At 38.7% G+C, this 21453-nt stretch overlaps 2 protein-coding genes across 4 annotated transcripts in view; both read right to left on the minus strand.

The window, feature by feature from the left end:
* The window catches only part of kiaa0319 (KIAA0319 ortholog), a 26768-nt gene extending 12716 nt beyond the window's left edge, over positions 1–14052 (minus strand). Inside the window, exons 1-15 of one of the 2 annotated variants that reach the window (XM_056380697.1) lie at positions 13866–14052; positions 12559–12625; positions 11003–11676; positions 10687–10822; positions 10387–10479; positions 9209–9379; positions 8415–8562; positions 8164–8312; positions 7889–8040; positions 7463–7601; positions 7199–7358; positions 6362–6498; positions 5020–5142; positions 4347–4437; positions 3628–3719 (exon numbers count right to left, since the gene is read on the minus strand). In XM_056380697.1, the coding sequence (XP_056236672.1) occupies positions 3628–3719; positions 4347–4437; positions 5020–5142; positions 6362–6498; positions 7199–7358; positions 7463–7601; positions 7889–8040; positions 8164–8312; positions 8415–8562; positions 9209–9379; positions 10387–10479; positions 10687–10822; positions 11003–11676; positions 12559–12601 (2308 nt within the window). In that variant the 5' untranslated portion in view covers positions 12602–12625; positions 13866–14052. Of the gene's footprint in view, positions 1–3627; positions 3720–4346; positions 4438–5019; positions 5143–6361; positions 6499–7198; positions 7359–7462; positions 7602–7888; positions 8041–8163; positions 8313–8414; positions 8563–9208; positions 9380–10386; positions 10480–10686; positions 10823–11002; positions 11677–12558; positions 12637–13865 lie in introns of both variants that reach the window. The other variant, XM_056380696.1, reaches the window with a different exon arrangement.
* Positions 14053–15372: 1320 nt separating this feature from the next.
* Positions 15373–21453, minus strand: part of LOC130172232 (DENN domain-containing protein 4B-like) — a 46655-nt gene continuing 40574 nt past the window's right edge. For both annotated transcript variants that reach the window (XM_056380796.1, XM_056380795.1), the window contains exons 26-29: positions 20732–20828; positions 20359–20524; positions 20141–20199; positions 15373–18258 (exon numbers count right to left, since the gene is read on the minus strand). In XM_056380796.1, coding sequence (XP_056236771.1) covers positions 18113–18258; positions 20141–20199; positions 20359–20524; positions 20732–20828 — 468 coding nt within the window. In that variant the 3' untranslated portion in view covers positions 15373–18112. The remainder of the gene's footprint in view (positions 18259–20140; positions 20200–20358; positions 20525–20731; positions 20829–21453) is intronic.

The following is a 21453-nucleotide window of genomic DNA, read 5'->3' on the forward strand; positions in this document are numbered from 1 at the left end:
CACAGTATAGTAAGGCATAAAAATGAAATAAAACGTCATAGTACAGTAAGGCATGAAAATGAAAAAAACGTCATAGTATAGTATGGCAAAAAAAAAGTAACAGTATAGTAAGGCATAAAAATGAAAAAAAACGTCATACTTTAGTATGGCATGAAAATAAAAAAAAAAGTGACAGTATAGTATGGCATGAAAATGACAAAAAAGGTCATAGTAAAGTAAGGCAAAACAAAATCAAAATATACTATGCCATAATAATAAAAAAAAGGTCATAGTATAGTAAGGCATAAAAATGAAAAAAAAAACGTCATAGTACAGTAAGGCATGAAAATGAAAAAAACGTCATAGTATAGTATGGCAAAAAAAAAGTCACAGTATAGCAAGGCATAAAAATGAAAAAAAAACGTCATAGTATAGTAAGGTGAAAAAAAGTCACAGTATAGTATGGCATAAAAATGAAAAAAAAGTCATAGTGTAGTATGGCATAAAAATTTAAAAAAGGTCATAGTATAGTATGGCAAAAAAAGTCACAGTATAGTAAGGCATAAAAATGAAAAAAAAACGTCATAGTACAGTAAGGCATGAAAATGAAAAAAAAAAGTTCATAGTATAGTATGGCATAGAAATGAAAAAAAAGTCATAATATAGTAAGGAAAAAAAAAGTCACAGTATAGTATGGCATGAAAATGACAATAAAAGGTCATAGTAAAGTAAGGCAAAACAAAGTCAAAATATAGTATGCCATAATAATAATAAAAAGGTCATAGTATAGTAAGGCATAAAAATGAAAAAAAACATCATAGTACAGTAAGGCATGAAAATGAAAAAAACGTCATAGTATGGCAAAAAAAAGTCACAGTATAGTAAGGCATAAAAATGAAAAAAAAAAGGTCATAGTATAGTATGGCATGAAATTGAAAAAAAAAAGTTACAGTATAGTAAGGCATAAAAATGAAAAAAAACGTCATAGTACAGTAAGGCATGAAAATGAAAAAAAACGTCATAGTATAGTAAGGCATAAAAATGAAAAAAAACGTCATAGTATAGTATGGCATGAAAATAAAAAAAAAAGTGACAGTACAGTAAGGCATGAAAATGAAAAAAACGTCATAGTATAGTATGGCAAAAAAAAGTCACAGTATAGCAAGGCATAAAAATGAAAAAAAAAAACGTCATAGTATAGTAAGGTGAAAAAAAGTCACAGTATAGTATGGCATAAAAATGAAAAAAAAAGTCATAGTGTAGTATGGCATAAAAATTTAAAAAAGGTCATAGTATAGTATGGCAAAAAAAATCACAGTATAGTAAGGCATAAAAATGAAATAAAACGTCATAGTACAGTAAGGCATGAAAATGAAAAAAACGTCATAGTATAGTATGGCAAAAAAAAAAGTAACAGTATAGTAAGGCATAAAAATGAAAAAAAACGTCATACTTTAGTATGGCATGAAAATTAAAAAAAAAAGTGACAGTATAGTATGGCATGAAAATGACAAAAAAGGTCATAGTAAAGTAAGGCAAAACAAAATCAAAATATACTATGCCATAATAATAAAAAAAAAGGTCATAGTATAGTAAGGCATAAAAATGAAAAAAAAACCGTCATAGTACAGTAAGGCATGAAAATGAAAAAAACGTCATAGTATAGTATGGCATAAAAATGAAAAAAAAGTCATAATATAGTAAAGAAAAAAAAAGTCACAGTATAGTAAGGCATAAAAATGAAAAAAAAAAGGTCATAGTATAGTATGGCATGAAATTGAAAAAAAAAGTTACAGTATAGTAAGGCATAAAAATGAAAAAAAACGTCATAGTACAGTAAGGCATGAAAATGAAAAAAAACGTCATAGTATAGTAAGGCATAAAAATGAAAAAAAACGTCATAGTACAGTAAGGCATGAAAATGAAAAAAACGTCATAGTATAGTAAGGCAAAAAAAAAGTCACAGTATAGTAAGGCATAAAAATGAAAAAAAACGTCATAGTATAGTATGGCATGAAAATAAAAAAAAAATGTCTTAGGAAAGTAAGGCACAGAAATGACAAAAAAAGGTCATAGTATATTAAGGCAAAAAAAAAGTCACAGTATAGTAAGGCATTAAAAACGAATAAAAAACGTCATAGTATAGTATGGCATAAAAATGAAAAAAAACGTCATAGTATGGTAAGGCAAAAAAACAGTCACAGTATAGTCAGGCATAAAAATGAAAAAAAAACATAGTATAGTATGGCATGAAAATAAAAAAAAAATGTCTTAGGAAAGTAAGGCATAGAAATGACAAAAAAAGGTCATAGTATATTAAGGCAAAAAAAGTCACAGTATAGTAAGGCATTAAAAACGAATAAAAAACGTCATAGTATAGTAAGGCATAAAAATGAAAAAAAACGTCACAGTATAGTTTGACAAGAAAATGAAAAAAAACCCCATCTCAGTAAAGTAAGGCATGAAAATGAAAAAAAACGTCATAGTATAGTTTGGCATGAAAATGACAAAAGAGGTCATAGTATCATAAGTCATATAAGTCGTAAAAACGTCATAGTATACCAAGGCATAAAAAGTCCTAAAAACGTCATAGTGTAGTAAGGTATCAAAAGTCATAAAATCGTCATAGTATAATAAGGTATTAAAATTCCTAAAAACGTCATAGTATAATAAGGTATAAAAAAGTCCTAAAAACCTCAAAGTATAATAAGGGATAAAAATGTCAAAAAATGTCATAGTATAGCATCGGATAAAAGTGTCAAAAGCATTATAATATAGTAAGGCATAAAACATCATAGTAAAAACATCATAGTCATATTATTATCATTATTTTCTTGTTTTATTACTACAGCTTCTGTATTTTTATTTCTTGTGTGCATTAGCCTCAGATTGTTTACCATTAATACTTGAACTGTTTTATCAGCAGCTTGTCAGTCACTTTGAATTGCAATGAATTGTAAAAAAGGTGCAATGACAATAAAGTTCTATTTAAAAACAATACGTTTTTTCACTTATTATTAAATGTAAATTTCATTTTAGTCATGCCTCCAATTTAAATCTTGTGCTCATGCTGTAGTTTTTTTTTTTTAAATAAAAGTTTCTGAAAGCTGAGACAAATTCAAGGTATAGATTGAGATTCCATGTAAAATGACTATCCAGTACTTTAGTATTTACCAATTCATTCATTCATCAAACTTACAGCAGGCCTGCAGCTTTGGGTTACCCTCCAGTAGCACCGGCTTGCTGCTTTCCTGACATTTTCAAATTCTTTAAAGCTGAAAGGTTTTTACTATGAAGCAGCTCTGGGCAAACCTATACAACTGGCCTGTGAAGTGGAAGCACTGCTTGTTAAAAGTTGTTCCTAATCTGTGCCTGTAATTTTTCTGTAGTTTTTTTGTTAGATGATTGGTTTGAAACATTGCAAAAGAGATATGTAATTACTCAAAAACTAAAATGCTGCGCAGTAACTGAGCTTTCTGTCAATTTTAGGACGTTGTAGTGTAAGATCTTGAGGAGAGGCATGAGGAGGTTTAACAGCCCGATCTGAGAGTTTGTGTCATTAGAAATTGTTGCATTTGAACCAATCCTTGAGCTCTGGCCTCTCTCCTTCTCTGGACCCAATGACGCTGTAACTGAAGTGTGACTCACTGAATTTGGGTCTGAGCTCCACCCTCTCCTGTTCATCCATGTTGTCCAGGATCGTATATTTGGTTTTCTTCCTCACTTTGGTCTGTCTCCTCCTAAACACAGCCAACACATAGTGCAGGTCAGAAATGTATTTTTTTTTTTCAACCATGGGGTCAGTGTTTTTCAGCATTGTTCACTGGGGGCCAACGTTTTATAGCTGAAGAAGGAGCTTTTAATTTTTACAGCTGCTTCTGTTCACATGTATGTTCTGTGCTGCTCTGTAATAAACTGGTATCCAAACATAATTAACAGAGGCCTGCTTCACTGATGGTTGAATGAAAATATTGTTGTTAACACAAATCTGTTATGGTCCAACAGGTTAAAGCTGATGTTTCTTTACATGAAGTGGATGGTATCCTTCATGTATTTTCATCCAGCACAATATTTATAGGGATTTGCAGATTATTGTTTTCACATTGTTATCTTCAGTAAATCTGTGAACAATCACACATGTAACATATTGATGTTGAGTGAAAATTTTCATCAGGGGGCCAAATATTTTTGCTGGAGGGCCAGATTTGGTCCCTAAGCCACTGTTTGCTTGCCCCTGACAGTGTGCCCAGATATATGATAACACTGAAACATAATAATAATAATAACAACAACAGCAGGATAGGTACTCTGAAGTGAGATTTATATACAGTAGGAAGAAAACTTATGGTCTGTAAATGTGTGTTCACCTCTTGCAGCAGCAGATGAAGGTCCAGCTCACAGACAGGATGAAGACCATGAGCATGAAGCTGGTCAGGATGACGTAAAGCACCCTCCACTCTGACAGGACGAGCAGAGTGAACCCAACATTAATTTTAGTGTTTGATAGAACCTGCTGTGTCAAAATAAATAACTCTTATACATGCAAGGAGAGCAAAGTGTGACTGGTACTTGCTCTAATCGACAGTGTGACCTCCACAAATATGATTGATAGGATCTAATTTAATCTAACATTAGAATTAGATAGAATTTCATTAGGATTGTAATTCTATCTAATTCTAATGTAAAAATCTTAACTAATCTAATACTCAGACCTAATTCTATTGTAACCTAATGTAACCTGTATCCCAGCAGGTGTCAGGTTCAACTGTTGAGTGCCATGGAAAAGTAGATTTTCTGTTATTATAACTTTTAACTGATTTATAAAATATGATATTTTCTATTCTAATCTGATGCAGCATTTTATCCATTTAACTGAGACACTTTCAGACAGTGTAGGAGTAATACTGAATGGGGTCCTCAGTTGAAAGAGAATATGTGTTTGCTCATTTGCTCATTTTAAGATTTGTGCTTCATTCACAAAACACATGAATATTACAATCTTTTTAAATAATAAAATATATAATTAGTGCTTGTACTTACCACAGTTGCTCTCTCCGTCACCAAGATAACGACGGATCAGATTCTCTGTCCAGAAGGGGTCACAGGTGCACTCCTTGTTGAGTGGATCACACTGACCACGGCCCGAACAGCGCAGCAAACACACTGACATGGGACAAAAAAAAAAAAAAAACAGACGAGAGAGAGATGTCAGAAAAAAATCTGAACTCAAACTTGTCAGGATTTGCGAGGTAAGTTGGACCCAAATGCAGTCAACTCTTGGGAGACGGTGAACGCAGGTTTATTTAACAAAAATCCACACGTGAACGTGACATGAACAGACATGAACAAACCCTGAACTAAACAGACGAACCAATCCAGACAAAGGGAAGCACAAGGACTATATAGACAAGGGAGGCAAGGGTGATTGAACACAGGTGAAACACATTAGGGCGGGGCAGACAATCACAGACACAGGACCAAGACAGGAAGCAAAAACACTGACACACATGGAAACCAATTACAAAATAAAACAGGAAGTGCAAAAACTCCAAAACAAAACTAACAAAAAGTGTCTGCCATAGCAAACCATGACAAAACTGTTTGTGCTGAAGAGATAAAAGTGGAAGTAAAAATGTTCAGGAAATATTTCAGATGCTTTAGACTGTAAAGCAATGTGTCATTTCTTTTTTGTTGGTGTTTTGTCCTTTAATATCTAAAATGTATTTGATTTGCACTTTTTCATAAAATAGGGGACAATAGATTTCTGTGTTGCATATCTGTATTTTTGTTCTTTGGATCTGTATCGTTTTTTTCTATTACAACCAGGTCACAAAAGGAAAACAATGTTATGATGAAGGATCTGCACAGTAATGTTAGCATTCAAAGATAAACATGCATTTTATGTTAGAAAGTAGATTTTTCCTAATTTCTGGTTATTGTGACATGAGAAGCAAATTTATTTCTAGCTGTAGCCCCTAATTCAAAATGTAATCTCTTTAAAAATTAATCAAAGGTATCAGTGATTAAATAAATTGACATATTTGCTAAAGTATTAAAAACTATAAGAAATAAACTATAATAAAGTTTATTTTTAGTTTTTTTTTATATCTCCAGTAAGCCAGTAAGAGAACTTTGAATTTAAAAAGTATTATCGACAGAAACTTAAATTAATTAAAATAGATAAATTAATTATCAAATAAACACAGAGACTGTCTGGAGACTTTACTTTAGCACAATTCAACCTGTATTCAGAAAAATCCAAGTGAGGGTGAAGAGTAAAAAAGGAAGAAGAAGCAGGATTGAATTTGCTCTGTGTGTCAGTGTAAACCTGGTCCGGACAGATTCTGGACTGGACCTGGTCTCTGCAGTAGTAGTTACTCACAGACGGTGTCGACCCTCAGGACTCTGAACAGCAGATAGTCGCTCTTCTCTCTGAGCAGCTGGTTCCTCAGCAGACCGACCAACCTGGAGCCTGAGAGCGGCCCAGCGGGGCCCCACACCGAGAACCGCAACACGGTGCTGCACAAAACACACGGACACGTGACTTCACTTCTGTCAGCTTCTTCAAACATTGAAACATTTCTTGAACAAGATGATGATATTATATTTATGATATATATCATGTATTATACATATAATATACAGAATATATATATTACAGTATTTATTTTATATATATCAAATATTATATATATATATATTATATACATATATATATATCATGTATATTATATGTATTTATATATCATGTATGAAGAAACTGACCTCTGCTTTTTCTTTGGGTGAAGAAATGTTTTTACCACAAGAGCAATCTGGCTTTTTACTCATTGAACCAGTCAGTGAACCAGTCAGTCCTTCAGTAAACCAGTAAACCAGTCAGTCCTTCAGTAAATCAGTCAGTCCTTCAGTAAACCAGTGAGTAAACCAGTCAGTCCTTCAGTAAACCAGTCAGTAAATCAGTCAGTCCTTCCGTAAACCAGTAAACCAGTCAGTCCTTCAGTAAACCAGTCAGTCCTTCAGTAAACCAGTGAGTAAACCAGTCAGTCCTTCAGTAAACCAGTCAGTAAACCAGTCAGTCCTTCAGTAAACCAGTCAGTCCTTCAGTAAACCAGTCAGTAAATCAGTCAGTCCTTCAGTAAACCAGTAAGTAAACCAGTAAACCAGTCAGTCCTTCAGTAAACCAGTCAGTAAACCAGTCGGTAAACCAGTCGTTCGGTACCTGAGGTGTGAGTGTCCCTGCAGGGCTCGGACTTGGATGTCGCTGTCGAGGACGTGCAGCAGAGCGGCGAGTTGTCGGACCACCGTGTCCCTCTGAGCCAAACTGACCTGAGACACCGACACCAGCATCTCCAGCTCCACCTCCTCCCCCCCCCCAGGCTCTACGGAGACACAGAAGGGACAAACCTCACTGCCCTGGAGACACCGTCTCCCTCTGTCACATCAGTATGTTCCCCCCAGCCCACAGTCTGTCCTCCTGCTCTACCTGGTCGGACCTCCACGGTGGCCGTGGCACTGTTGGAGCGCCCCTGGGCGTCAGTCACCCTCAGCTGGAACAGGTAGGTGCCCTCAACAAGGTTGGCCAGGTACAGAGACGCCTGGGCCTCTGAGCCATACAGCACATCCTGCAGATTGTTGCCATAGTTACTAATGATTTTTTTAGGCCCATTATTCCAAGATAAAGATGGAAAGATTTGTTTAATTCCAGATAATGAGAATAAATAAACAAGTTCCACAACACACAGTTCATCTCAAAGAAATTAGTAAATTTAGATGTAATATGAAGAAAATGTTTAAAAATAATATATACATTTATACATTAATCAGTAATCTACTCTAATATAATTCTCATGTAACTGAATGTAATCTAGTATAACCTAATCTGTCAGATTTCCTGTCTCAGTGGACCGACCCCAGCAGCAGGACTCTGGCTGTCTCTGACCCACAGGTAGTGGACTTCAGTCTGGTCTCCGTCGGTGATGGAGCCTCGGAGGACCAGGGAGTTGTTGGGCAGCGTCAGAGTGTGACTGCCGCTGGCGTGAGCGACCGGAAGAAGACTTCTGGCTGCAGGATGAAGGACGACAGAAAAATTATGGATGGATTCTTTACGGTTGTAAATATAGATTATTTTCATTATTGATCAATAGTATATCAAACGACAGAAAACAGTATAAGATCATCACCCACCTCCCTGGACCCTGACAGTCAGTGAGGCGCTGTCTGTTGCCCCCTCCTGGTCAGAGACCGTCAGTCTGAAGGTGTAGCGCCCCACCCGCAGTCCTGATGCTGTAGCTACAGCCTGGTCCCCGTCCTCCAGCTTTAACCCAGGAGGACCACTGGAACAACATGAGGGAATACCACAGGTGAGTCTTCATCACATCACTTATACAAACATGTCAGAAACACACTGTATGTGTGTGTGTGTGTGTGTATCCCACCTGATGGCATCCCAGTGGAAGCTGATGATGCCGCGGTCGTCGGTGCTTCCGCTGCCATTGAGCAACAAGCTGCTGACCGGCAGAGACAACTTCCTGTCGGGACCCACGACAGCCACTGGGCCACGGTTTGACCCCCTGACCTCTGTTACTAAATAAAGGAACAGGGAAAGAAGTCGTGGTTTGGTACATTCAAAATGTTCTGCTGCTTTTACTTTGAATTTGTTTATTAAACAGAGACAAACGTGGTTAATTAACTAATGACAGAAACAATACAACAGATGTAATGTTCTGTACACGAGACACACAGATGAAAGTACTGTAATTAGCAGTCTGTGTACTTTCAGGCAGTTCCTTTTAAACCAAAAACCCACAAACCCACAAACTCATGGTATTCCTGTTTCCTTTTTTTAAACACTGTCTGTCTGTGCTTGCATAATTTTAGACTGTTTATAGAATGATCATGCTATCCTCTCAGCTTTTATTTTGAAATATTTACCATTACTTCCATGCCACCTGACTACCTTTCATCATTCTTCAATTCAACAAGGAAAAATGAAAAAAGGGAATTTCCAAACACCAAATTGAATCATTTTCCAATTTGATGTTCTTGTTTTCCGTTTTTTAATTCCTTGGTTTTTGCTTTAAGACTAAAACGGACAGCAGCCCCCATCCATGGTCAGGCTTTTAAATTCAGAGTGAAACCTCACAGATTTATAAAACTTTGACTGAGCTGCAGCCAAATGTACAGACGCTTCATTTCAGTGTTTCCCCTGTTGATGTATTTATAGATTTACCAGGCGCAGCAGCAGCTGTGGCAGAGGCTGTGGTCCTGGTTGGAGGGTTGGTGCTGAGAGTCGAGGTGGTGGTGGTGGTGGTGGTGGTGGGGTCAGAGGTCACGGCTCTGGCTAGGGGCTGGGGGGTAGTTGGTGGAGCTCTGGCTGCTGTGTGGAGCAGTTTTACCATAACTGTGGAGCATCAAGAATATTATTGTGGTAAACAACAGGAAACTACGGAAGCCCTGAGAGGCAAATGGAAAAAAAAACAAACTTCTTTTTACAAAGGGTTCAGGAAAGTCTGGTACTTCACTGGGTCTGTTTTTGCAGTAAAAAGAAAATTTCGCTCACCTTCACGGCTTCTGTACAAACTGTGTGTTTAATTTGAACCATTATTACTTAGAAGATGTATTCTGTATTTTCAAGGGGTTCTACATTAGAAACAACATGCCACAACTCAAGAAAATACAAAGCAATCCATATTAACAGGATTTAAAAAGAGTCAAATGAAATATGAGGGAATAAAATTAGCTAAATTTTAATCAAACTCATTAAAGAGAAAAATAAAAAGGATTATTTGGGGGAAAACTCCTGATTCCAGACACTGAGTGTCAGACCTGAGACTAAAATTGAAATGAATCTGTGCTGCTGTGAGTTCACCATGATGACTAAGTGTGAGTGGTGACTGTGGCAGAGATGTGATGTGATCACTTATGGCAGATCTAGGTTCAGTCTCCTGTAAGACAGTATTATAGACTTACACACAGTTAGCAGTTTATTAGGAACTCTAACCCTAAAACTCATACAGTGCATCAATAACACAGCACCTGTAATCAATCCTCCTTAGTGAAGGTTAGAGGGTTCAGTTTGTGCTGTTGTTTCTATTATCGAACGTCCATTTAAATCGCCCCTCAGTTCAACAGCAGCACAAACTGAACATTACAACATTATTACAGGACTGTAGTGACAGACTGACTTATTTTAACTAGGCTGAGCTAATAATCTGGAAACTGTGTAGTTAACACACAGTGAATAATCAGGCCGGTCAGAAACCAACTTACCCATGTTCAAAATATCCCACATTTAGGGACTTTAACATCAACTTGTGATTAGTGAAACTGGCCTGGTATTTGTGTGTGTATGTGTGTGTGTGTGTGTGTGTGTGTGTGTGTGTGTGTGTGTGTGTGTTTGTTCAGTACCAGTTGTTGGTTCAGGGGAAACTGAAGCGTCAGGTTTAACTGTTGGCACGGTCTGTTCTACAGGGTTTCCAGGGGACATCATCAGAGATCGATCTGCAGGTGAATTATTATCTATTAACTAGAATCAGACTTCGGACCAAATCTTTCTGGAGGAATTTCAGCTTTAAAAAACAATAAATACTTATGTTATATAATTTGTTTTGTCTGCAATTGTGAATACCTTTAAAGCCACAATGTGTACAAGTTTTATATGATTACAAAACGTGGTCGTTAAATATGAAATCATACTGTCAGCTGTACCTGGTTGTGTGGTCGTGCTGCTGGGCCAATGGGGTGTGGTTGGACTGGGAGCTGAAGTCCTTATATGGTCTTGTTGGGTGGAGTCAGTGGTTGATGGTGTCAGTGATGTAGAAACAGTGCTGCCCTGTGTTTTGGTCTGAAAATACGAAACAAAATGAAACATTAAAAATCACTCACAGTGAGACATCAAGTTAGCGTAAATATTAACCACTATAATGACTGGAAACTTCTGGATCATTCACCAGTCACTCCAGCGGGGGAGCTCGTGTGCGTGAGAGGAGCCTCTGTCATTAAGCCGATTCATTTCATCACTCACTATTTTCTCTGCAGCAGCAGGATCAGTCGTCCTGGTCCTGTCCTGGTCTCCCTGGCTGATGTTACCCCCAGAGGAGACTCTAATGTGGGCCGTACTGCTCTCTGTCACCTCCCTTTCTGGACCCTCCTCTGCCTCTGATTGGTTGAAACCGTCTCTTCCCTTCAAAGACAGCTGATCGGTCATCATTTCTGCCTCTGAACCATCAGCTCTCCTTTCCTCCTGGCTCCCCTCTGAATACTCCACATCCAGCATCTGAGGGTCTGGGAAGTCCTGCTGGGGCCCGTCAAAGAGGGCAAGATCCTTCAGCGCTTTCAGGTCCCCGGGGGCCTCAGAGGACCGTGACAGGGGCCTCCAGCGGCCTCCGTACGGCTCTCCTCTCACCAGTGACTGAAGCACCAGTGTCTGCGGGGACGCCTTCCGCAGAAAGGCCAAGAATGAGTCAGCCCCGGGTCTTTCTCGGGGCTGGCAGTTCTCCCTCTGCTGGCAGCTCAGGATGTAGCAACGGCCCTCAAAGAGCCAGGCCAGGTCGTAGCCTGGCAGGTCGCAGCACGCCGCCATGCACTGCGGCAACGACGACACACCGGGTATCCGCATGATACGGCTGCTCTCCACCGCCGGAGACACCACCGCCTGAGAGAAGGTCGCCCCCTGCCAGCACTGAGACGCCACTACAGCTGCAACAGAAAACGGTTGTTATGGTTATTTTGTGATGAAGCACAGCGCCACCTGGTGGTGGAGCTTTGAGCTTTTTTTGGTGTATGAGTTTTTCCTTCTGAATCAAGGGTCCACTGATTGAATGTTGTACAGACTGTTAAACCCATTTAGTGTGTTTCCATTTATTTTATTTTTATTTTGTAAATAGACAAAAGTAAACAAGATTGTTATTTACATAAGAACTTAGTTAACAGATCAGATGGCTGATCCACAGAATAATATCAGCAACTCTCCTGATAATTGTTTAAGTTGCTTTTAAAAATAATTTTAATAATATCTAAACCAAATAATAATAATAATGATACTTCTCAGTATTGATGATTTGCTGCTTTTTTGTGATAATAAATCTTTATGTTTGGACTGTTGAGTGATATGATGACATCATTTTGGTTTTTAGAAAAATGGGAGGGCATTTCATTATTTTCTAAAATGTTATAAACCAAACGACTGACTCAAAGATTCATCTGATTAATCAACAATGAAAATTCTCTTTTTAATTTTCATGCTAAATTGAGTTTTTTTTAAATGGAATAAATTTAATATAGTTACAGCTGTGTTGAAGAGAAGTTTGTTCTTAAATATATGTTGCATGTAATGACAGGTCACATTTTTTATTATTCATGCTCAACAAGAGTTTTGTCAACTCTAAACTTCCAAACTGCTACAGCTGAGCTGCCTGCTCATTTACAGCAGACAGATTGTTTACATCTGCATCTGTTTCTTTAAGAAGTCACCATGTTTAAAAGCCTGTTTCAGCTGAATTTACGTTAAGATTAAAAAACGTCTTCTTAAAGTTGCGTGAATGAAAACAGCATCAACACAAAAATAAAACATGTTTGTACCTTCCACACTGTGCAACAGCAGCAGAAATGTTTTCTCCCACATGGTCCCTCAGTCTGAGTCTGCAGCCTGAAACAAGACTATAGACTAAACGGTAAATCAATTAATCAAAAATAAACAGATTAATAAATAATGAAAATCCTCATTAGTTGTAACCCTACAGTAAACATGGATATTTAGCTTCTTCATTTCTCATCTGAAAATGTAATTTCACGTATATGATGTAAACTGGATTTAACTGGCAAATCTTTGTGACAGGTTAATTCACTCTTTACACACAGTTCAAATGTTCTATGTGTTTTAATCTGAGTAAACAGCCCTGACTGTGTAAACTCATTATTCTCTTGTTGTTATGTTATTCTACAGTGGGAGATGTTTTTTTTTTATCATAGATCCTGTGTTCTGGTTCCTGGATAGTTTCAGCACCACGCTGCCGGACAGCGCCACTGGGAGCCCCGCCCGGCAGCACGAAACACGCTGCTCGGTTTCTGAAAAATAAACATCCCTTCATCCCTATGACAACGTTTTAATGTTATAATAACTGTTATATAACACAGGGTTTAACTTGGTCTTCTTTTTTTTTTTTTTTACTCGAAAATGCGGCATAACCTTCGTTACAGCTTGTGTGCATCTGCCCAAATGATGCGCAGGCTGCTGTCTCCACAAAGCCGTCACTCCGAACTCTGTTGAAAATTGTAGTAATTACATTTTTTCCTTGCTTAAAGATACAGATATGTAATTGATAGCATATTAATCAAAAGCGTTTCGGTGTCTGTATATACCGCTTTCAAATGCGGCATAGAGTCATTACACTAAATAACACGTCCTCGACTGGAACTTTCTACTTTTTGAGTAGGTCTTCACAGGATCTCCATTGGACTGCCCTCCGATAAACATTAACACTGTGAGCTGGTTCTGAGCTTTATTGGGATTTTATTGGAAATCATGTCAAGACAGTGAAACAAATGCAAATACGACCCTAGAAAAGTGGCAACTTGTGATGGAGAACCTCTGGTAAAAAAAACAACAAAACAAAACTCCTCTGATTTCCGCATCTGTACTTTAAAGGAAAAGGAAAATGACTGGATTTGTAAACGGAGTTCGGCGTGACTCGGGTAGGCTAACAGCGCACCACCATGACAATGTCTGCTAATGTCTGCCATCAAATACCGACGTCTTCTCTCTTTTCTTCCATTTTTGGGACAAAGGCGACAACAAGACAGTAATTAACCATAATTAAAATCATCCCCTGTGTTACCGGTGTTCGTCTGAACAAAACACCTGAACGTAAATGCTGAATTCAACCCACCTGATTGAGGTCGCCTGTTCCAGTTCCCCCAGCGTTCCTCCTTACTGGTTCTCCAGAGCGAAACCAGTCAGTGGCTACTGGTCACATACTGGAGTCTGATTGGGTGGGGTTTAATTGGTTTCACGCTGATGCTGAAATTGTGCCGAGAAAACACGACTAGTGTCGAGTCAGCGAACGTTAAAAGGCTAACATCCGGTCGAAACTTCCAAAATAAAACGTAACAAAAAAATACTTTGAGGACTGACGATGAATAACAAAATTAAAGGTTTCTTTCAGCAGTATGTCAAAGTGAATTCATGAATTCCAGTACAGACACTGAAGTTGACTGCACAATAGTGTCATGTTTTGAAAAAGATAGACAGCCTTTAATTCTACACAGAAAACCCAGGTATCTAGTTTTTTAGTTTAATTTTCTATTTTTTTTTAATTTCTGAGCCAAATGGTGAATATGTGTCTTAAATGACAGTCTGATGTCCAGTCAGTAAATATTAGTGTGACTCAGCCAGAGTCATGTGGACCATTTAAGGTTTTAATGGTCGGAGTCACTGGTGGAGGTGGAGAAAACTATGTACTTGGACTCTTCTGCATTTAAAACAAGTCTGAGATTATAACTGAAGAATGATGTTATTCATGTACAGTGTAAATAGAAGGGCACCAAGGATGGATCTATGTGGCCCTGAAGTGCAAATCAAAACGACAAATAGGAAAACACAACAACAAATCACTTCCTATTTGTCGTTGTGATTTGCACTTCAGGCCACTGTATGGATCCCTGTGGTGCTCCTTTTCTGATGGTAACTGGGCTTGACCTAGCATCAACAGTCTGAGGTCTCTCTCTGAGGTAAGAATAGACTAGACTACGGACTGGAGTCAGATTCACATTTTAGTTATGGACAGAAGGAACTTATTATTTAAATATGGAAAAGAAAATGGCTACGGAAAAAGTAAAACAACACCATTTGAAACCATATGGAGAGAAGTGTTGCAATCTGTGAGCAGATAAAACTGCTGTCATTTCACACAGAACCAGTTAAAGAGGGAGGAAAGGTGGGGCAGGATATTCTGAGTCGTAGTACTGGTCCATGTTTTTAAGTCTCAGTTAGCTGAAGGATATTTTTCATGAAGATGAACTGGATATGAAGCTGTTAGATCTTTGTTCATTTATGTTTTAATGAACATTAAACAAGCGAACAATACATCAAGACATGATAGTGAGGTTGTTTGATAAATGTGTTTTTTCTCGTCTTTTTTTAGCCTCAGCTGCTTTAACTTTGCACTTTCCTATTGGGATTAATCAGTACATCAGTTTACGTTTAGTAATACTTGTATTGTCTTGTTTCCGGCTCCGATTGCATTAATTCAGTGAAGATGCTGGGAATCGGTGCAGAGGATGAGGATGATGAAAATTAAATCATTAAGTCTGTTTGTGCAGTTATAATAGTGAATTATAAAATAATAAATAAACCAATAAATAAAACGTTTTCTATCAAACAAAGACAACAAAGCATTTCAGACTCAGTCTTTTATTTTTGTGTTTTCTTAAAAAAAACAAAAAAACATTTACAACTGAAATTACAGCCATATATAAATTACAACAGCAAACACAATCATCTATATTAAATACACTCCTCCGCTCTGCGCTGACTGTAACCACTCAACTAATAAAACAACAAAGTGAGGTCAAACTCCCGTAAACTGAGCTCTGAACAAACTGCAGTCTGGTGCATTAAAATATACAGTGTGATGTTTCCTCTCTGTGATGCTGAGGGGAAAAGACGGCTTCATTAGTCTGTTTGATCTGCAGCTCTTCTTCCCTCCTCAGCAGACTGAAACTCTCACCTTGAAATAAAACTGGAAACATCCATATTTTCATGTAAAATGAGTTTGCAGGTAGATTTTATTTCTTTTGTTTTTGCTCCAGGGCACTTCTACTGCAGCAGGGATCGAACCTGCGACAATTCAGTTTGCACACAGATCATAATCTTATTACGGTTTAAATCACTGAACCATGTGATATACAGAATAAAATCTGTTCAAATCAGGAGTAAATTTTAACTGATCAATTGCAGAGGTGATGTCGATCAATATTAGGATGATTTCTCTCATCTGTGCAGTTCCCTCAGATGAACTGATAATAATCCTCATCTGACTCTCTGGTGGCTGAATGTTTCACTGATGTAAAATGTACTGTGGCTGTGGTCAGCACATTGTGTTGAGACAGAACTCAAAGCAAATTTCAGACAAAATAAATGGAAAAATGCAAATATCCAAAATCAAATGCAAATTAATTTAGAGTTCGATTTGAGGTGACGACGTGTCCATGTGGACAGGGACTAGAGCAAAAAATAGAAAATAAACTGTGGAAAATACCAGAAGGAACCGGAGTCTCTGGTGAGTTCTGAGATCAGTCTGAGTCCGAGCTGAATGCCATCAGTAAATGATGATTAAACAGAGTTAACACTCCAGTCGTCACTGTCAAAAACCAAAAATTTGATTCAAATTCTGTCTTAGCACAACTACGACACTATTTTTCATCATCTTTAACACATTATTTTTATTTTAAACAATGTAAATTCTGTAATTCTGTAGTTCTTCGAGTCATGTGAAGAACCACACAGAATTATTACTCATGTAAACTGTTATTGCTTTTGTGTTTTTATTTCTATTTATTTTATTATTTTCTTTATTGATTTCTACACATTTATTTTGACATTGAAGCTTTAAAAAAAGATTTTGTCTTTCGACTGTCATCAGGTTTCTGTTACCACACCTGTCAGACACAGATGTTCAGCCTTTTTCTTTGCTGGTCTATCAGCTCATCAGTTTCAGAAACATTAATATTGTCATTTTGTTGTGTGACACAATGTAGATATTGTCACTAAAAGGATGAAATTATTCCCTCCATATTGTTAGTTATGATACGACTTCAGAGTTCAGAGGTCGCCAAGAGTCAACAGCCTATAACTGCATGTGTCACTTCACCAAACTCCACATGAAAAAGTGAATTCAGAAATAAATAAAATGCAGATGTAAACGTGCGAGTTCACATCCCAGCAGCCTCAACTGTGATACCAGCTGCTGCCGATGTGCCCTGGAGCAAATGGTTAGTGGAGCTCCTGTTGGGCTGCACGGGTCAGCTGACACACTGGATGTCTCCTGGTCGGTCAGACAGACAGACAGAGACAGACAGAGAGACAGACAGACAGACAGACAGACAGAAACAAGTGGCTCTCTGCTGAGCGCCTGGTTTGACATGATGACACAACAAAAATCAGTGTTTAGGGGAATAAACATGACTCAGGTCTTCATGTTCACGGCGTTAAATGTGTATTTGTTCATTCACTTTAAGAATAAAACTATTCAGACTCAGGAAAACAGTTGTCAGTCAGAACAGCAACAGAAAAATGTGAGACAGCGGACAGAGATCCAGAGCCTTGGAACTGATGAAACTGTCCTTTCAGTTCTGACCTCACCGACCTTTGTCGCTCTGTGAAGGTGAACGTATTATCTAACTGAATTTAAGTGAATCTTTTCGAGAGCTGCAGTTCTGGATTATCCTGAACAGTTTCCTGTTCGTTTGTTTTCTCCTGATTTGAGGAATGAGAGGCAGAGCCTTTCCAGTTCAACGTGACTTTAACACTGTCCAACAAGTCAGTGTTTTATATGAAAACTTTGCTCTTCAGAAGTTTGAGTGACCTTCCTGACCTTAATCCCTTTTAAAAACCTAACCACACTGTCATCATACTGGCAACCAGACAAACACACAGACAAAGAGATGATAACGTCTTTTTCTTGATCAGGTAAATCTGACATCCTGTAACTCTGCAGTTAAAACTTTCCCTCCATCAGTCAGAAGATTCTCAGCCAGTACTAACGACAAGGAAAAAACTAAGTTCACACCGACACAGCCGATTCCTCTGGACATGCACAAACCCGAATTTCTAAACATTTTCTTGCCTTCAGACGATGCACGACGGCACGTTACAGACTGATGCATAGATTGCTGCGGAGCACGTTCCACCCTGTCTGCTGCTGCATCAACTTTCAGGATCTTTAATGGAGACAAAGAGCGCCTGATTTCACACCAACAAGGCAAACAGAGGTGCAGAGGACAGGAAGGAGTGTGACACCCTGACGTCCACCAGGAGGAAGCAGAGAGGTGAAGAATACAAGCAGGTGAAGGCAGCAGGGATCCTGGGTTTGCCGTTTCCCCATGAAAGGACTGAACGTTTTGTTCCTCGGGTGGATCAGCATTCGAGAGGCGGGTGGAAGCTTCGTCTGCAGTCGATGGCTTTGGGGCTGGGAGGCAGAAGCCGCTTCTTTCGGAGCTCCTCGCGACCCAGAGTGCTGCTGAGCCGAGAGTACGCCGCCTTGTACTTCTTATCAAATGCAGCTGCAGAGAGCGAGAGAGAGACAGAGAGAGAGACATAGACATAGATAGAGAGAGACAGAGAGAGACATACAGAGAGAGACATACAGAGAGAGACAGACAGAGAGACAGACAGAGAGAGACATACAGAGAGAGACATACAGAGAGAGACAGACAGAGAGACAGACAGAGAGAGAGAGACAGAGAGAGACAGACAGAGAGAGAGACAGAGAGAGACAGAGAGAGAGACAGACAGAGAGAGAGACAGAGGTATTATTATCAAGTTCATCTTTGTCTCTACATACTTCATGTTTCTGCTGTTGTGGTATCAGTTGTGTCAATCACACAGCAAACACCACAGCCCAGTGTTTCAGTCAATGCTCCCTATAAATGAGCACTTGAACTTCTGGAGAAAAACTGCACCTTGTGGTGACACAGACTGTGAACGGAGATTCTGGTATTTATTCAACAAAATCTGCTACCTGAGATTTAAAAAAAATGAACAGCAGAGAGTAACAACACAGGGAATAAGAACATATATAGGGCTGCAACTAAAGATTATTTTCATTGCTTTAATCTGCAGATAATTTTCTCAATTACATGATTTGTTGTTTTGTATATAAACTGTTAAAATATAGTGAAAAATTATTATTTCCCACATCTTAAGGTGACAACGTAAAAAGTCTTGCTTTGTTCAACCAACAGTCTGAACCTAGAGACGTAAAGTTTATGATCATGTATGACAAAGAACGGAATCACATCTTCACATTTAAGAAGCTGGAACCAGAAAATGTTAAAGCTCCTCCAGTGTAAAGGTCTGTGTCCATGTGTAGTGTGATTATAGATCAGGTCTAGGTTCCATATTAATACTGTGAAGGTATCAAAGCCTCAGTCCACAGAGAAATGCACACAGCCTGTATTCAGAAACTGAGCCTTAAAACCAGCCGTCAGAACTTCTGGAACTTTGTGATGTCACAACAAAGCAGTCACCAAGCCCCGCCCACCTGGACCCACCATCCAAACGTTGCAGGATTTGGTTTCTCTGAGTGTTTTTACCTGAAATCTGCTATATTTCTATTGGATCACTCAGAAAACAGCCAGCCAATCAGAACAGAGGCTCAGAGCCTCCTCTCTTCTGATTGGCTCACCGACCTGTTGTTACTAGAGCAGCAGAGAGAAGCCTGAGAGAGGAGATGTAAAACTACACTGAGATGGTTTTTATATCTTCTGATGGATCAACACTTCAAATAAAACACAGAAGAAGAAACATGGAGCTTTAACATCAAATAAAACAAAATAACTATGATGATTATTATCAAAATAGTTGCCAATTCATTTTCTGTTAATTGACTAATCGGTTAATTAACTACACACATCATGAAACCAAGTATAAAAAACATGAACATGATGATTTGTGAAGACTAATTATCACATTGCTACTGGAACAAAGGCCTGTCATTAAACCTTGTTAACACCACCACTAACAGAAATGCCAATATTGACTAATGCTATTATAACTGGATTAACTGTTCAGCTGCAGCTTCCACTTTGGCTGGGAGGAAAAATGAATGAATATGATAACGAATTAAGTATTAAAGTGGAAAACTTTGTTCAGTTTGGCAGAATAGGATAATATGTTTTGAGATGTGTGCCCAGTAACTGATGAAGATGATGGTGAGAGATGAACCCAGTCTCCATTATAAACAGTCATGTGATTTATCTGTTTATCTGTTTAGACAGAAACTGATTCTGTTCTGTGGTATGATCCGTATTACCTGAGCAGGTGTGGTTTAAACCTGTCTGCTGTGATCACTGTGGCGTCATTACCCTTAAACTACCCAGAAACCTTCAGTCCGTTTCTACCTCATCACATTTCACCACATAGATCTGTTGTAGTCAGTCTTACCAACGTGGTCTTTGCCCATAGCTGCCAGAGTGAGGAAGAGGAACTCTCTGTACAAACTCCTGTCGGACAGAAAACAAACACAAAGTTCACTCTGATTCACAGACAAGCCACACACAGCTACAGTCGCTTACAGTTTGTAATACTGTCTTTAAATTCTACATTCACAATAGTGATGACACTAAGAATCCTCTCTGCAGCGTCAACATCTGTGAGCTCACCTCTGTATTCTGGGCGACCCTGGCTGTTTGGCCAGCGTATCCAAGAAGAGCGTGACGGCTTTGTGCACCTCATTCATGCCGACCCAGCGCAGCACCTCCTCCAGGAAGGACAGGGTGAATGGGTGGTTGTGTCTCCTCCAGCTGTAGCCTCTCATCGGGATGCCACCTGGAGGACGGAGCAGCAACAGAGGACAGAAATCAGACTGATATAATAGACATTCAGCGTGTTAGCGATGTTAGCGCTGCTGATCCTGGCAGCACCTGAATTTGAACAAATTAAAAAAAGCAAATCAGACGCATCAGAATCAGTTTCAGTTCATCAGTTACAGTAAAGTCTCTGTGTCAGTGCGTGTAAGCTGCGTCTTTCTCTTACTGTGGATCCTCCAGAGGATGTAGAGGGGGGGCCACTGGTCTGTGTCGGGAGTCAGGGTGTCCCAGAGGAGCCTCACCCTCACTGCTGAGCTCTCCGACTGGGAAACACAACACATATGATTAGAGAAAGAGAAGTCATAGGATCAGTGCGTCGGTTGTCTTTCGTTTCACTCTGCCTTAACTTTAAAGAGTTGTCATATCTGGATGTTATTCTACTAAATTATCAAACGGACATTTAATTAATGTGGATATTCAGCTTTTTATATTTATTGCAAATGTTCAGTGAAATGATCTCCACTTTTCAGTAAAGCTCCGTCTCCAGATTCTGGATCTTCGTGTTATATAATGATGTGTTTCTGTACAGCAGCCACCTCACTGGTTTACACAGACATTACTGAGATCCTTTTAAACTGCTGTTCAACCTGATCAGCCACTGATCTTAAAATGTGACAGATTTTTGCAGAAGCTGAACCACACAGTCGTGAAAAGAAATCAATAAGGAGTGTTGATAACCTAGTTGTAGCCAGTATTGTAGAGAGTCCAGGACTCGTGACTCGGCTTGGACTTGAGCACTGATGACCTGGACTAGGGTTCAGATAATGGGGACTTAACTCTGACTCTTCTTTGGTGACACGGACTTGGACTGGGAGTCAGGTAATGGGTCGATAACCAGTCCGACCTCTCAGAACAATAAACAACACAAACTGTCCAGAAATCTGGATA

The sequence above is a fragment of the Seriola aureovittata genome, chromosome 7, assembly GCF_021018895.1.
Source record: "Seriola aureovittata isolate HTS-2021-v1 ecotype China chromosome 7, ASM2101889v1, whole genome shotgun sequence".
Lineage (NCBI taxonomy): Eukaryota > Metazoa > Chordata > Actinopteri > Carangiformes > Carangidae > Seriola > Seriola aureovittata.